General features: G+C 47.0%; 1 protein-coding gene and 1 long non-coding RNA gene across 2 annotated transcripts in view; one reads left to right on the top strand and one right to left on the bottom strand.

The window, feature by feature from the left end:
* LOC307205137 overlaps positions 1-16,758 on the bottom strand; it is an 854,388-nt gene that overhangs the window by 608,641 nt on the left and 228,989 nt on the right. The window lies entirely within an intron of this gene.
* The window catches only part of RBM19 (RNA binding motif protein 19), a 101,121-nt gene that overhangs the window by 26,628 nt on the left and 57,735 nt on the right, over positions 1-16,758 (top strand). Inside the window, exons 19-21 of the mRNA XM_079957403.1 lie at positions 205-284; positions 761-816; positions 2,179-2,295. Of these exons, the coding sequence (XP_079813529.1) occupies positions 205-284; positions 761-816; positions 2,179-2,295 (253 nt within the window). The remainder of the gene's footprint in view (positions 1-204; positions 285-760; positions 817-2,178; positions 2,296-16,758) is intronic.

Here is a 16,758-nt window from a genome sequence, read left to right on the forward strand (position 1 = left end):
GAATTAATTGGCTTAGCCTGCCATTGCCTCTGGCACCACCTACTGTTGGCCTCCCTGCTTTCTGCCCTATCAGTAAACACCAGTCATCATGTCACTGTGGTCTCTCGCCTAGACAGCTTCCGATATTTCTGTCCCTCTAAAACTGGTAGGTAATGTTTTCTCTCCCCTCCAGTGCCCCCAACACCTTTTGCACTTCTTTTCCAGGAGCGCTCCTTTCCATGGGGTTTGGATTTGTGGAATACAAGAAACCAGAGCATGCTCAGAAAGCCCTCAAACAGCTACAGGTAATGGCTGAACGCCTCTTCTCTTCCACATGCAGAGAGTGGGGACTGTAGCTTGTTAAGAGTGCGTGCTTGATGTGCTGAAGGTCCTGAGTTCAATTCTTGGCCCCTCAAGTTTACAAGGGACCAGGCAGCAAGAAAGGACTGTTCTCTGCCTGAGAGAGCTGCTGCCAGTCAGAGTAGGCAGTACTGGAATAGATGGACAAATGGTCTGACCTGGCGTAAGTCTGCTTCCTAAGTTGGGGAAGGGCCATAGTGCAGTGGTTGATCATCTGCCTTGTGTGCAGAAAGTCCCAGGTTCAATCCCTGGCCTCTCCAGATAGGGCCCTCGCCTTGAAACCCTGAAGGGCCACTGCCAGTCAGTGTAGACAAAACTGAACCAGATGGACCAGTGGTCTGATTCTAGATATAAGGTGGCTTTGGGTGTCATACTTGGAGGTCTCTTGCATTCCCCCTTAGCAGTCTTTGCTTTCTTACAGGGTTGCTCCGTGGATGGTCATCAGCTGGAAGTGAAGATCTCCGAAAGAGCTGTCAAGTAAGTTCCTGACTTGGGAGTTGAACCTAGAATTGTACAGTTGGAAAGGGGACCCCATGGGTCATCCAGACCAACCCCTGAAGTGCAGGAATCGAAACCTGCTCCTAGCCTTGCCCAAACTAAAGCTCCTGCTTTAAAAACAAAAACAAACCAACCCAATTTTATTGAAGTAAATTGAACAAATCAATACAATAAACCTAATAGAGGTGCAAAAAACCCCCCAGCAGTGCAGTGTATCCGGAAGAGACTTAATTTCACGTTGCACTATGGAGAGGGAGTCCTGTCTGTGTGTGCATTTGTTGTATATGAGATAAAACCCCACCAAACAGCATGGTTTTTTCCCAGGTCTTGCAGGCCTTTTATGTTGTTTTTTCAGCTAGTGCTGAACTCACCAGTATGGTGCATGCTCTAGTTATTTCCCTCTTGGACTACTGCAATACTCTGTACGTGGAGCTACCTTTGAAGGTGACTTGGAAACTACAACTAATCCAGAATGCAGCAGCTAGACTGGTGACTGGGAGTGGCCACCAATACCATGTAATACCAGTCCTGAAAGACCTACATTGGCTCCCAGGACATTTCTGAGCACAATTCAAAGTGTTGGTGCTGACCTTTAAAGCCCTAAATGGCCTCGGCCCAGTATAGCTGAAGGAGCGTCCCCACCCCCATTGTTCAGCCTGGACACTGAGGTCCAGCTCCGAGGGCCTCCTGGCGGTTCCCTCCCTGCGAGAAGTGAGGTTACAGGGAACCAGGCAGAGGGCCTTCTCAGTAGTGGCACCCTCCATGTGGAATGTCCTCCCATCAGATGTCAAGGAAATAAACAACCACCTGGCTTTTAAAAGACATCTGAAGGCAGCCCTGTTTAGGGAAGTTTTTAATGTTTAATGCTGTATTGTTTTTTTAACATTCGGTTGGGAGCCACCCAGAGTAGCTGGGGAAACCCAGTCAGATGGGTGGGGTATAAATTTTATCATCATCATCATCATTATTATTATTACTCCACATATTTTTATACAAACTTGAAAGCTGCAAGCCCAGTAAGCTTTTTGCGTTTGGGGGCAGTTGAGGTTCCAGCAGCCGCCACCATCCATATCAGGAGTTCCCAAGAGCCGAAACTTTTCAGTGGATTCTCCTATTTGATGGACGTGTGGAGTTGGGCATCTTTTGCCAGCTGGCTTTGGCATCTATGCTGCTGCTTCAGCCCAGGGTGGTGATCTTGGTCTGGAGCAAAGCTGTACACCCTTGCACCCCAAGGAAACTTAGCAGTGCCGACATTGACAAAAACTCCTGTTAGTTGGGGAGGAGGCAGATCCTGGCGGTGATGGAGGGATGAGCTCACCCCTGTCTCTTTTGATCCATCAGGTCAGCTGCGGTCTCGGCCCGGAAGAAGCAAACCAGCAAGAAGCAAAAGAGCTCCAAGATCTTAGTGCGTAATATCCCCTTCCAGGCAACCGTGAAAGAAATCAGAGAGCTTTTCAGGTAAGGAGGTATTTCTTGTAGCCACATTCAATGTCCCGTGTCTTAGAAGTGCAACAGTAGGGATTTGTTGATTCTGTTCATGTTCAAGTCACCTAGCCCAGAGCGGGGCAAGTGCAGGTGTTGCTTAGTGACCAATCACTGCGGCATGATCCTCACATAGTGTGCTCTGATTGGCTGTGTAGTTCTGAGGGAGTTTTGTCTTTATACATTTCATTGAATGTATTCCTGCTATGAACAAGGCCTGGAGTATTTCCCCCTCAAGTTATATGCTGTTCTTGTTCAGTTGGCTCAGTACAGTGCTATCACGATCGTCTTTCCTTTCTCCGGACTCCTGCCTGTGTTATTTCACTGGCTTTTGCGGCTCCCTGGACTAGCAAAGGGCTGTGGCTCCCTGGACTAGCAAAGCTGTGGCTTTTGTTAGCCAAGTTGAACTGGCTGAAAACAAAGAGGGGTTGCCTTTAACAGGGTGTTGGGGTGGGTGTGATCTACCACTGCCTGTTATGGAATTGTATACTCTCGTTCAGGGTTCCTACCTGCCACGATCTCTTCAATGATACGCCGTTCCACCTCTGCACCCTCTGGTTTTCTGTCTCTCCCTTACAACAGCCTGGAAGAGACCCCATTGTTGGGTTGGAAAATAGAGACCCCCCCCCCTCTCCCTTCCACCCATCAGATGTCCTTGGGTGCTGCAGCCGATCAGTGTCAACAATATTGAGAGAGATGGACCCATTGGCCTAATTCGGGGCATCTTCCTCCCCTCAATTATGCTCTTCTGGAACTGAGCAGGGAGGAGGATGGAGCCAAAGCTAGCATTAGCTAGCTCTGCCATCTGCCATTGCTTCTGGGTCCACTTCCCTGCCTCCTGCCCCACCAGTCCCTGTGCGCAGCAGCTGCCGCAGGTTGTGATTCCTGCATTGCAAGGGGCGTTTGACTGGATGACCTTTGGAGGGCCCCTCCCTACTCTTAACAAGCCTGTCCCCTTACCTGGCCAATCCCCTGGCAATGCCTCCCCAGGCAGGATTGGGCAAATGGCTGGGGTAGGAGGAGACCTCCAGGTATCCAGCCTGGGGAGGATGAAGCCAGCCCAAACTACCAGGAGCCACACTGGGATTTGGGGGGGCCACGCATGACGGCACAAAAGGTGCCCCCCATTTGATGTGGGGAGCAGTCATTGCATGGATAGGCGGAGTCCCCCCAACCCCAGGCGACCCCCGAGCAGAATAATGGCTCAAGACAACATGCTATGGGATTAAAATTGCCCACAACTTTATTAAGTTTCAGATGTAGTTTATCCTTCCCAGTTCCCCGCCCAGGGATCTGGGAGACTTCAGGATTATCCAGAATGCGTGGGGATTGGGCTGGCTCTGGAGAAACGTGTGTTCAAGCAGAGAGCCCGCCCCCCGTTTTGCCGCCGTTGGAGGGGAGAGCAATGACAACCTCTCGGCGTATGGCCAATGCCTCCCCCCAAGGCCCCTTTAACGGGGAACCCTGGTATCACCGCGGTTCTATGCTTTTTACACCCCTGTGAATAGAAGGGTTGTGTGGATACCAACTGCTCTTCCTTTGCCGGACCGCCAGGGGGCACTCTTAGCCTTTGCTGGAGAGGAGAGCTCAAGCTCTCCCTGGAATGCTCTTTGCTAGGCAATGACAGCTGCCGGTGGAGGTTAAAGGCTCTGGTCAGGTGGAGGTGGGAGAAACCAAGGTTCTTGTGTGTGTGGAAGCCGGCGTCTGTTGCCTTAACCTGCATCCTTAGAAATGGTTGTTGGCCTGGGCCAGGGATGCTCCCCCCTGCATTGATGATGGGAATGGCTGGAGAGACGTTTCCTCTCCTCTGTGGGCACTTGCTATTTTCCCCCTTCTGTTTGAGCTGGAGGAAACGCTCATTTCCCCACCAGGATTAGCAAGCTTACAAATTAGCTAGGGGTGGGTGCGAGATGGCAGAGGGAGAGGGAGCACAAAGCACACATAGGATTTCGCTTCCCAGCTCGGAGCAAAAAGGGTGCCCCACGCCTTTGTACCTTTCTCAGAAGCCACAAGTGTGGCTCAGAGCATCTCGGTGGACCCCAAAAACGCATGTGTCATTTTCTCCCCCTCCAGAGCATTTTTAATTTTTTTTTAGTTTTTGGTTGTTGTTCCTGTGCTGACAGTGTGTAAAGGCTGAAGACTTAGAATTTACCCAGTGGTTTGGTTTTGATTTTGATTTTGTTCGGGGACCTTCTGAGTACATGCCAGAATACAAAGACCAGCGCCCCTCGCCCCCTGCCTGTGAAACCCAGGAAAATTCAGGACTGGTGTCAAATCTATCTTATCGCTCTTGTATTTCCTAGCGGGTGACTATTTCTCTGTCTCTTTTGCAATGACTGCTGCATTTTGAACTAAGTGAGGGCCGAAGGACTGGTGATGGCTGCTTTGCCCTTTGACTACTCTGCCTGCTCTGAAAAACAGGGGAGAAGGCTCCCAGGCGCAATGAGCCGAGAGGGGCGTCAGTGGAGTCCTTCCCTTTTGCATGACAGTGGCATATACCCATCCCTTTTTTTGCTTTGCATATCTGCTTGTGGACAGGAGTTAGCAATAGTCTTGCAGTGTGTGGTTGGGGGGGGAGAGAGAAACATTGGGATTGGGGAACAAGGGGTTAAAGAGAGCTTGGCCAATGTCCCATTTTAGAAGAACCGCGGGTAGGAGCTGCTTCCTTGCTTGCTCCCTTGGCTAACCACCCATTAGTCTGACTAGGTTCCCCGCGTGCAAAAAAAAAAAGCTCCTCTGAGCATGTGCAGAGTGCCTTTCCCTCCCCCATTGAGTAAGGGACAGTCAAAGGCAAGAGAGCAAAGTTGGCAGGAGCAGAAGCTTCATTCAGTCCCCATCCCACGTTTAGAACTCTGGAACTCAGCACGATTCTAGTGCAGGTATAGCATGGAGAGAAATGAATGAGGTAGGAAAATGTAGTGCTTGGGATCAGAGGTTATTTTAGGAGCCAGGGAGGAAAGCCACTAGGGCAGGGGGGTCGGTTCAATGTCAGAGCACTTTCTCTGCACATAGACCACAGTTCAGTTCTTGGCATCTTCAGGGAAAAGGATCAGGTACCAGGTGACAGGAAAAGACCCTTCTCTGGCTGAAACTCTGGAGAGCCACTGCCAGTCAGAATTATCAATGCCCAGCTTGATTGACAAGTGCTTTGACCTGGTTTAAAGAACAAAGGAGGATCTCCAGGTGCTTTAAATGGTTTATTATGAGCCCAAAGCATTTTTATGTGGGGTGGGTGGTGGGTGGAGGGAAATCATTTATCAGCATACAAACAACATAAAGGGAGGGGAAAGATAATTGGTTCGAAATACAATAGAGGAAAACTTGGAAAATGCAGAGTGTTGAAGGAGGAAGATGGAAGAATGGCGCTCTTTCTCGCTTCATCTTTTAGCTCTATGTGCTTTTCAAGGCTCAGGTTAACTCTTCCGGGTGAGGCTCTTGCTCAGATCCCTACCAAAGTGAATTGTGTGGGCATTTTCTCCCTCTTTTCTGTCTCAAGGGGTAGGGTCCGTGTGTGTGTGTGTGTGTGTGTGTGTGTGTACAGGAGCGGGTGAGAGAAATGACCAGAGTGGGTGGCACCCCCGTGGTACGTCCTCAAAAATCCAACTGTGCCCATTGACCTAAAACGTGGATGACTCCTAGAGCAAGGACTCTAAATGGATGGAGCTGTATGTGATGCTCAGGGACCCTTCTGCATGCCACACCCTCCCCCCTTGAAACTTCGTGCATTGAGCTTGTAGGTCTGTAGGACAGTGCTACCCATGTTCAGCTGAATGTGCTTGGAAATCGCCCCTTTGATCAGGAACCTGAAAACTTGGGAGAGGATGAAACCTTGCAGCACCATTTCCCATCATTGTAGACACTGTTAACTTAGGTGGATCAATGGTCTGGCTTGGTATAAGGCAACTTCCTATATTCTCATGTGATTTTATGGTGAGAGCATGTGTGAATTTTGTATGGGACCTAGCCACAGAGACCCCGGGAATCTCACTCCTATTATCCTGGGTTTCTGTTGGTATGGGGTGGGGGTTGTGGGAACCAGGTTTTCTTTTGCTTGTGCGTGGCTCCAGATAATATCAACTGGTAATTTATTCTGCTTTTATTTGCTTATTTGGAGTTTTAAGGATTTGCGAAATTTCTGACTCTTGTGAAAACCTCTGCCTTTTATTGTTATTAAGCTCTGCGCATGCAGTCTGTGATTGCTGGCTTTCATGCTGCATTTTGATTCTATGGTCTATGTCTTTTGTTACCTAATTGTGTTCTTAACTTCTGCTGAAGTACACCCAGAGATCTTTTGTCATTGGACGGCATCTAAGTATCTTAAACAAATAATTGCTCAGCTGTGTTTGGCGGTTTAGGTAGCTGTAGCTTAGACCAATGCTTAAAACATCGAAATGTTTATTGTTATTTATTTATTAAAATGCTTGAAGATCTCTGTTCATCAGAAAAGAAATCAAAGCGATTACGACAGAGGTATATATCTATACCATGAAAAACCATGTAAACATTTAAAATCAGATATCGAGTAACTGTTACGTGCAGATGTTTTCTGAATTGCCCATGCATATAAGCTTGGCGATAGAAAAGTTTTCAGCAGGAGTTTAAAGACTAAAGCAGAAACTCTGTTGGCAGAGTATTCCTCAGGACTGCCAATAATCTCAGTGGTCAAGTTTACATGTAAAGGTTAAGCCGATCCCTAAGGTACCCTGGACCTAAGTTGTTCAGGCTTTGTAGTAACACAAGACCTTGAACCTGTATTGGTGGTAGATGGGCAGCCCGTGCAAATATTTTGGCAATGGGGTCAGCTATGTGCCCCATCAGCTGTCTGGCCACCACGTTCTACATCAGCTGGAGCTTCCGAACCAGGCCCAAGGGCAGCCCATTGCAGTAGCAGACCCTTCAAGTGTTCCTATTTTCCAGTATGATGTGGGGGATATAAATAGTAAAATGATCATCATGTAATGGGACGTCCCTATTTTCATCGGAGGAATGTTGGAGGGTATGCAGTAGTCCAGCCTCAAGGTTATGTTGACATCTGCAGGTGTGGACTGGCCATGTTAGTGGACTGGATGAGAGCCATTAAAGTGAAGCTCAATCCAGATAAGGCTGAGGCACTGTTAGTGGGCAGTTCCCTTCATCAGGTGTCTGAGACATAACATAGCCTGCTCATAATATTAATATTAATAATTTTATTATTCTTATCCTGCCCATCTGATTGGGTTGCCACTCTGGGTGGCTTCCAACGTATATAAAAACATAATACAGTGGTACCTCGGGTTAAGTACTTAATTCGTTTCAGAGGTCCATTCTTCACCTGAAACTGTTCTTAACCTGAAGCACCACTTTAGCTAATGGGGCCTCCTGCTGCTGCCGCGCTGCCGGAGCACGATTTCTGTTCTCATCCTGAAGCAAAGTTCTTAACCTGAAGCACTATTTCTGGGTTAGGGGAGTCTGTAACCTGAAGCGTATGCAACCTGAATCGTATGTAACCTGAGGTACCACTGTAAAACTTTAAACATTAAAAACTTCCCGATACAGGGCTGCCTTCAGTTGTCCTCTAAAGCTTGTATAGTTACGTATCGTCGTGACATCTGATGGATGGGTGTTCCACGGGGCGGGTGCCACTACCAAGAAGGCCCTCACTGCCTGGTTCCCTGTAACCTCACTTCTCGCAGTGAAGGAACCGCCAGAAGGCCCTCGGAGCTGGATCTCAGTGTCTGGGCTGCTCTTAAGGCGGTTGCACACCCTCTGAAGGAGCGGGTCCATAACTTGGGGCTACTGCTGGATCCATCGCGGTCGCTTGAGGCTCAGGTGGCCTCCGTGGTCCAGCTTCACCCCTTTCTGGACAGGGATAGCCTAACCTCTGGGTTAGATTGCTGCAGTGCGACATATGTGGGGCTTCCTCTGAAGACAGTTTGGAAACGTCAGCTGGTGCAGAATTCAGCAGCTAGGCTGCTCACAGGGGCAAGGCAGTTTGAGCAAATAACGCCAAACCTGGTCTGACTGCACTGGCTGCCAGCTAGTTTTTTTCTTCTTTTCTTTTTTGTTCCATGCACAGAGGAGCCCAGACCCACAGATAACAGCCTCGCTCCAGAGAACAAGGAGTCTTGCTGTCAGTTGTTTGTGCCGGGCAGCTCCTTCACTCTGGGCTTTAGAGCAAAGATATATATTCCAGAAGAGCATCTAAACAAAACTCAGCAGTGTCTTCGTTTCCCTCCTGCAAAACACACACACACTGAAATGAACACTTCTCAGAAGTAGTTTTTCTCCTCCTGCGGTGACTGCAATCGAAATGGCAGTGGGCAAAGGATTTTTCTAGCTGGCAGCAGAATTGAAAACTCTCCCTGGTAGTTTTAGGTCCAAATGCAGGTAGACGGTGGCTGAGTTCTTAAAATGCCTAATATATATTTGTGGTGTGTGTGTGTGTCTGTGTGTCTGTGTGTCTTCAGCCAGGCTCTGAGACAGCTGGCACCAGCTGGTCCCATTCTGGCACGGACAGACCAAAGTCGAAAGAATCAGAGGCAGGTGATGTTGTCAAAGGTAGGCTGGCAATCAGGTTCCCAATCAGCAAGGGAAGGCGAAGGACGGGCGGTCGAAGAAAGTAAGAAGAGGGTTCTGGATTAGGCCAGTGGGCCCATGTAGACCCACACCCTGTTCTCACAGTGGCCAACCATGGGGAAACCTGCAAGCAGGACCTGACACAAGACCCCTCTCCCCTCCTGCAGTTTGCAGCAACCGCTTTTCAGGTGCATCATTGCTTTCGATGATGGAGGCAGAGCACAGCCATCGTGGCCACTGATAACCCCTCTCCTCCATGAAGCTGTCCAATCCTCTTTTAAAGCCATCTAAGTTGGCGGCCGTCGCTCCCTCCTGCAGAAGCGAGTTCCATAGTTTAACTAAGAGCTGCATGAAAAAGTCCTTTTTTCTTATCCTCCCTGAATCTTCTGCTTTGCATGGAGCTCCAGGCATCTCCTAGGTTAGGGATAGGAAGAACTCCTGCCTGAGAGTCCAGGGAGCTGCTGCCAGTCAGTGTAATAATAATAATAATAATAATAATAATAATAATAATAATACAGTGGTACCTCACAAGACGAAAAACGCGCAAGACGAAAGAGTTTTCCGTTTTTTGAGTCGTTCCGCAAGACGAATTTCCTTATGGGCTTGCTTTGCAAGACGAAACGTCTTGCGAGTTCTTGCGAGTTTGTTTCCTTTTTCTTAAAGCCGCTAAGCCATTAATAGCCGCTAAGCCGCTAAGCCGTTAATAGCCGCTAAGCCGCTAATAGCCGTGCTTCGCAAGACGAAAAAACTGCAAGACGAAGAGACTCGCGGAACGGATTAATTTCATCTTGTGAGGCACCACTGTAATAATAATTTATTATTTATACCCCACCCATCTGGCTGGGTTTCCCCAGCCACTCTGGGCGACTCCCAACCGAATGTTAAAAACACAATACATCATTAAATACTAAAACTTCCCTAAACAGGGCTGCCTTCAGATGTCTTTTAAAAGTCAGATAGTTGCTTATTTCCTTGACATCTGATGGGAGGGCGTTCCACAGGGAAGGCGCCACTACCGAGAAGGCCCTCTGCCTGGTTCCCTGTAACCTCGCTTCTCGCAGGGAGGGAACCGCCAGAAGGCCCTCGGAGCTGGACCTCAGTGTCCAGGCTGAACAATGGGGGTGGGGACGCTCCTTCAGGTATACAGGACCGAGGCCGTTTAGGGCCTTAAAGGTCAGCACCAATGTTTTGAATTGTGCTCAGAAACGTACTGAGAGCCAATGTAGGTCTTTCAGGACCGGTTTAATATGGTCTCAGTGGCCACTCCCAGTCACCAGTCTGGAGAGCATCGCACAAATCCGCAGAGGACATTACTGATCTTCATTGGATGTCTAGGAGTTCTAGTGTCAAGAGAAAAGGAGAATAACTTTGTTCACTTTCTCTACGCATTGCACAATTTTATCAACTTCTGTCATGTTGCCTCTTGGCTCTTCTTTTCTCTAAACTAAAAACACTACAACATCGTTCATTTGCTCATCGCCTTTTCTCTGCGGAAGGTGGTGCTGGTTGTTCCATAGGCAGTGGGCCAGGTGAGCAGGCAGTGGAGATAACAGAAGGAAGAGAGGGTAGGTTCATTCAGAAGGAGAAGAGACCCACAGGTAGAGAGCATCTTTCCCAGTGACCCCCATTCTTGCACCCAACTCCCAACCAGGGACCGTCGCCGGTGCTCCCCACAAATTGCCCAAACTGGGCGGTGTTAGTGCCGTGGCCCTGCTAGAGAGCTGCAGCAGTGCAAGGGTTAAAAGAGGCGAACGGAGGAAACAAGGTATTTCAGACTCTCATTATTCACTGCCAGCTTTCCCCAAAATGGTATTAATTTCGTGCTGTCACGCAGGACTGCATCGTGTCTGTTCCAGTGGAGCCTAGCAGGGGCTGGGTGGGGAAGGTGCACACGGCCTCCCTGCCAAATGGATGCTTTTTTCTTTTTTTCTTTTTTTCTTTCTTGAAGTAGCAGCTTTGGCTGGTTAAAAAAAAGAGGAGGGGGGGTTATTTATTTATTTTGCTTCTTCCCCATCCTGAGTACCTTTAACCTGGGAAGCTGGTGGGATTGGGTGCCTTGTGTTGTGCTTCTCCCTTCAAATTTCCCCCCACCCCCTCTTAGCTACACCACTGGTTACTCCAAAATTTCATGGCAGGTTGCAGGGAAGGCATGTCCTCTTGAGAAATTAGGTGCTGTTGTATTTTACAGTGGTACCTCGGGTTACATACGCTTCAGGTTACAGACTCCGCTAACCCAGAAATAGTGCTTCAGGTTAAGAACTTTACTTCAGGATGAGAACAGAAATTGTGCTCCGGCGGTGCGGCAGCAGTGGGAGGCCCCATTAGCTAAAGTGGTGCTTCAGGTTAAGAACAGTTTCAGGTTAAGAACAGACCTCCGGAACGAATTAAGTACTTAACCAGAGGTACCACTGTATTTGCATTTAACCTCCTACACCAAGGTAACACCCAGCTCCGTATATTTATCTGAGAGGAGTGAGGAACCCTGTGGGACAGTGGTTCCCAATCGGCTAAAGTGCTGTGGGCCCCCTGTTTTTCAAAAGCCAAGCCATGGACCCCCTACTTTTAAAAATTTTGATATCTCTGTGGTAGTTTTTGTTATGTTACGTGAATGGTGCCACGGACCCCTTGTGGTTTGTGGACCAGCACTTGGGAACCAATGCTGTAGGAGACTATAACACCTGCCCTCATAAGCTGCTATGTATGGTCTTTATACCCCTTAAAAATTCCCCTCTTTGTAGCCTGCAATTTTACCTATGGTTCCCTGAGGACTAGAACCATGCCTACATGGCTGTACAGAGAATGAGTAGCCAGCATGCTGCTCTCTGGATGTGGGACTGCAACTCTCATCACCCTTGACTGTTGGCCATGCTGGCTCAGGCTGATGGGAACTTGAAGTTGCTATTGTATTGGCCAGCCCTGGTGTAGAGAAAGACCATTCCGATTTTCCTACCTCTTCTGCATACATTTATTCATGTTCTCATCCCTAAGCATTTACTGGGTTGTCCTATGTTTTGGCTACAGATAGGAGATAAAATCTTCTTTCCTTTATGTAAACAAAAACTTCCTGTATGAATAAAACAAGCATATTAAGGAGAAGAAAACAAGCATATCAAGGAGAAGATTAAATCTTTTTCCTTATCTGTGTTTGTATTTTATATATGCTAGCTGACAGTACTTCCTGGCATTGCTTAGGAATTCTTAGAAACCAAAAAACACTGAGATTTATACATGGATAATTATTTGTATAGCTTCTTAATAGGGCTGGGCGATATATCTTCCAAAACTGTTTTGAAGTTCCTATCTTGATATCTGTTTCATATTTTTTGACATGGCAATATATTGTGAATCATGATGTGTCGTCCAAAACCGGTTTCAAGTCCATATCATGATATTGGTTTCATAATGTTTGACCTGGCAGTATATTGTGAATCATGATGTGTGCATGCTATGCAAAAATCACAATGTGGGAGAAACCGCGAAGCTAGACACTGCCTCTACATAGGTCCATCCTTATTTCAGACATTGTGATCTATTGGTATATCATGATGTTTAGCTGATGATATATTGCGATATTGAAAACCAGATATCGCCCATCCCTACTTCTTAATGCCTGGGGGACGATGACACCTATTTTCATTCTAAGGCTGTTGGGTATGGCATACAATCCTGCCAAATTTTCTTTAAAGCATTGGAGTTTTGAAAGGTTCGGGTCTGCCATCTTGCTTCAAAATGGCGTCCAATTTGTAGCCGAACATAGAGGATAACCTGCTCCTCAGTCTCAGGAACCATCACGCCAAATTTTGTTACGATACCATTATGAGTTGTCTGAATGCATAGGAATTAGATGGACAGACAAAGAAACTTCAAAATCTATGGATGATTATAGATGTGGATGATTGAGGAGGATGTTGTAGATGATAGACATGAATAAGATCAGCTTTGAATTTGACCCAAAGAAGCTGAAGGTTAGAAGATTCAGGATAGGTGAAAGCAAGTTTGTCAAACACTGCGTAGTTGAACTATGGAACTCACTTCCACAAGAGGTAGTAATGACAGCCAAGACAAACCTAGACAGCATCTTAAAAAGCAGAGACATCACCTTGCCAACAAAGGTCCATATAGTTAAAGCTATGGTTTTCCCAGTAGTGATGTATGGAAGTGAGAGCTGGACCATAAAGAAGGCTAATCGCCGAAGTATTGATGCTTTTGAATTATGGTGCTGGAGGAGACTCTTGAGAGTCCCATGGACTGCAAGAAGATCAAACCTATCCATTCTTAAAGAAATCAGCCCTGAGTGCTCACTGGAAGGACATATCCTGAAGCTGAGGCTCCAATACTTTGGCCACCTCATGAGAAGAGAAGACTCCCTGGAAAAGACCCTGATATTGAGAAATATTGAGAGCACAAGGAGAAGGGGACGACAGAGGATGAGATGGTTGGACAGTGTTCTTGAAGCTACTAACATGAGTTTGACCAAACTGCGGGAGGCAGTGGAAGACAGAAGTGCCTGGCGTGCTCTGGTCCATGGGGTCATGAAGAGTCGCACAGGACTAAAAGACTAAGCAACAACAGCCACAATGGCTGTGTTCTACCTTCCCTGACCAAGCCAGTATGCTTCTGAAGACCAGCTGCTGGTCTTCAGCAGTGGGAGAGAACTTTTGCCCCACCCTCACACCTGCTTGTGAGCTTCCCATTGGGGCACCTGGTTGGCCACTGTGAGAGACCAAGATGCTGGACTAAATAGTTCTTTGGTCTGAGCTAGGAGGGCTGCTCTGGGCTTCTTATGGGCTGGATTTGTCCACAACAAATCTCAGAATCCAGCCTGATTTGGTAAGCCATGACCTCTCAAAGCTTCGATTCCCCCACTTGCATAATGGAAACAAGAGTTGATCTCTTCTGCAGGGATGTTTGGAGCACCGATGCAATGTCTTCAACTATCTCCGTGGCGGCCACCACTCTTCCTCCACCTGGTACCCCTTTGTGTTTGTATGTGTCCACCTCCACCGACGATTAAGTGTTTATGCCGCATCTTTAACATTTGCTTGGATATTTCCTTTTTATCCCTAAGCTACTCAAATTGGGGGGGGGGGGTGAGCAGCTACATCCCCACACCTTTCCCCATGCCCCCTTGTTTTGTATCTCATTTTCGCACTATCATCGAGCTCTCCCCCCTCCTTCTCCAGCTCCTGTTTGCAAGGCTGTTTTGACAGCTTCTGTCAGTAAAGTGCAGCTGGCTGCCATCACCTCTTATTGGCTGCAGACACCTCTGGCATCATGCTGAATATGATTAAAATCTGATTAATGGCGGAGGGGAGGAGGAGAAGTAGGTGCTCCCCACCCCAAACAAGCGCCTCGCAACACCACCATCTTAAACTGTTTCAAAGGCCGCTAGGGGTGTTTGTATTTCTCCAAGCGCTGGGGCCCACAGAAGAAATAAACAATAGGATGTGTGCTAATGGCCCCTGGATAGTCTTTTCACATCACTGCTTTTGGGGCGGCGGAGTTGAGACTCTGATAGGTATAGCCAACATGGCGGAATACAAGTCCCAGTGTTCCTAGCCAGCATGGACAGCGAAGCTAAGAAGAGATTTGTTGCTGGATCAGGCTGATGGCCCACCTTGCCAGGCATCCTGTTCTCACAGTGACCAAAAAGTGGGAAGGCCTCAAAGCAGGAGGTGAACATGGCTGTCATGATGATGATGTTGATTTGTATCCCACACACCTGACTGGGTTGCACCAGCCGCTGTGGGAGGCTTCCAACATATATAAAAACACCATAAAACAGTAAACATTCAAAAGCTTCCCTATAAAGGACTACCTTCAGATGTCTTCTAAAGGTTATATAGTTACTCATCTCCTTGACACCTGACATTCTAACAGGGCAGGCGCCACTACTGAGAAGGTCCTCTGCCTGGTTCCCTGTAGCTTCACTTCTTGCAATGAGGGAACTACCAGAAGGCCCTTAGTGCTGGACCTCAGGGTCCGGGCTGAATGATGGGGGTGGAGATGCTCCTTCAGGTATCCAGGGCCGAGGCTGTTTAGGGCTTTAAAGGTCAGCACCAACACTTTGAATTGTGCTCGGAAACATACTGGGAGCCAATGTAGGTCTTTCAGGACCAGTGTTATATAGTTTTGGTGGCCGCTCCCAGTCACCAGTCTAGCTGCCGCATCTTGGATTAGTTGTAGTTTCCGAGTCACCTTCAAAGGTAGCCCCACGTAGAGCGCATGGATTTGTCTAATCCTCCTGGATCAGTCCAAAGGCCCATCTACCCCAGCTCCCTTATCTCACAGTGGCCAAGCAGTTACCTATTCCTTAAAGAAATCAGGGTGGTTTGCAATAGCCATGCATAAAGCCATACAAATTTTAAGATCAGAAATCAGCTGTTATGGAAAGAAGCATTCTTAGTTGCCTGCATAAATAAGCCTGACACCATAGCAAAGTTTTCAGCTGGCTTTTGAAAGTTGAAACAGAAGGCGCCTGCTGAATCTCTATTGACATAGAGTATTCCACAGGATTGGGCCAATGACAATAAAGGCTCGGTTTCTTGTTGCTATCAAATGAGCCTCAGGGAATGGACAACAATGTTCCTACAGATGATCTCAGTCATCGAACTGGGATATAAGGGTACAGATGGTCCCTGTGGTGCCCCAGACCTAAGTTGTTCAGGGCTTTGTAAATTAATGCAGGTTAATTGCAGAAAAGTTAAAATTAATAGCAGTTGCTCCTATATAGGCACGAGGAAAGGTGTGGTCCCTTTTTAGTACCATATTATAAAAATGGTAGAATAATATAGAGTGCATTTTTTTTAAAAAAAAGTCATCTAACAATTTGATAGATCATTCTAACATCTGTAGTATTCTATAAGTGGTTCCTTTTATTTTATCTGTTAAGAAGGTTACAGTCAATGTACTTGGTGCTGTTTAGGAATTTTGAGAAACCACAGAATCAGTGCAGTTTTGAAGGTTCGATTCGCAATCTTGGTTCAAAATGGCGTCCAGTTGTATTGCAACATAGACGGAAACCTGCTCTTTTCTCCCAGGATTTTGTTATATAATCAGTGGTGTTTTGAAAGTTTCAGTCTGCCATCTTGATTTAAAACGGCACCCAGTTGTATAGAAACATCAGAGGAAAAAACCCTGCTCCTTGATCTTAGGAACTGCCATGGCAGATTTGGCTATGATATCTTGAGAGCTGTCCAAATGCAGAGCAAGCAAACAACTTTCCAAAATATGTAATAGACGTTACTCGGAAAACCCCATTAAGAACGATTGCCTCTGTGGCAGATGAGCTAACGACAGAGAATTTTTTCATTTCTCTTCTAAGGTTGTGCCAGATCTTTCTGGCTCCAGTTCAGTTTTCTGTGCCCATTTTCCTGGCTTTGAAGCCCTGAAGGAGAGAGCGAGCAACCTCTTCCTTTTCTTTTGGAGAATTATTTCACATTCCAAGATCTTGCCATTTCTTTAATGGAAATGCTTAATGAGAATCCCCACAACCTTAGTGGATTTGCATTTATTTGATCTTCTGTGCACGTTTTCCCTGTTCCCCTCATTAAAATAATTAATCTAGCCAAAGTCGTTTTCTGGAATTATACAAAGTAAAGTTCTTCAAAGTCTACTTAGTTTAAAGAAAAAAGAAAGCATCATTTAATTTTTGATAAGGACACCTCCCTCCTAGGTTCATTCTTTTGCAGTTTGGTCACTATTGTGACCCCCATGTGGCCACCTGGCTTCTGTAAAACTCGTCTTCAGTTTCAGTGAACAAATCAGGTGTGGATGGGCGTAAGTAACCTGTTGCATTACATCTGAACAATTACTCACTGCTGAAATTCCCCAGAAACCGCTCCTGTAATAACTAGTACAATGACTCCCAAACTGTATTCCAGG

The sequence above is a fragment of the Podarcis cretensis genome (genome assembly GCF_951804945.1).
Source record: "Podarcis cretensis genome assembly, chromosome: 16".
NCBI classification, from domain to species: domain Eukaryota; kingdom Metazoa; phylum Chordata; class Lepidosauria; order Squamata; family Lacertidae; genus Podarcis; species Podarcis cretensis.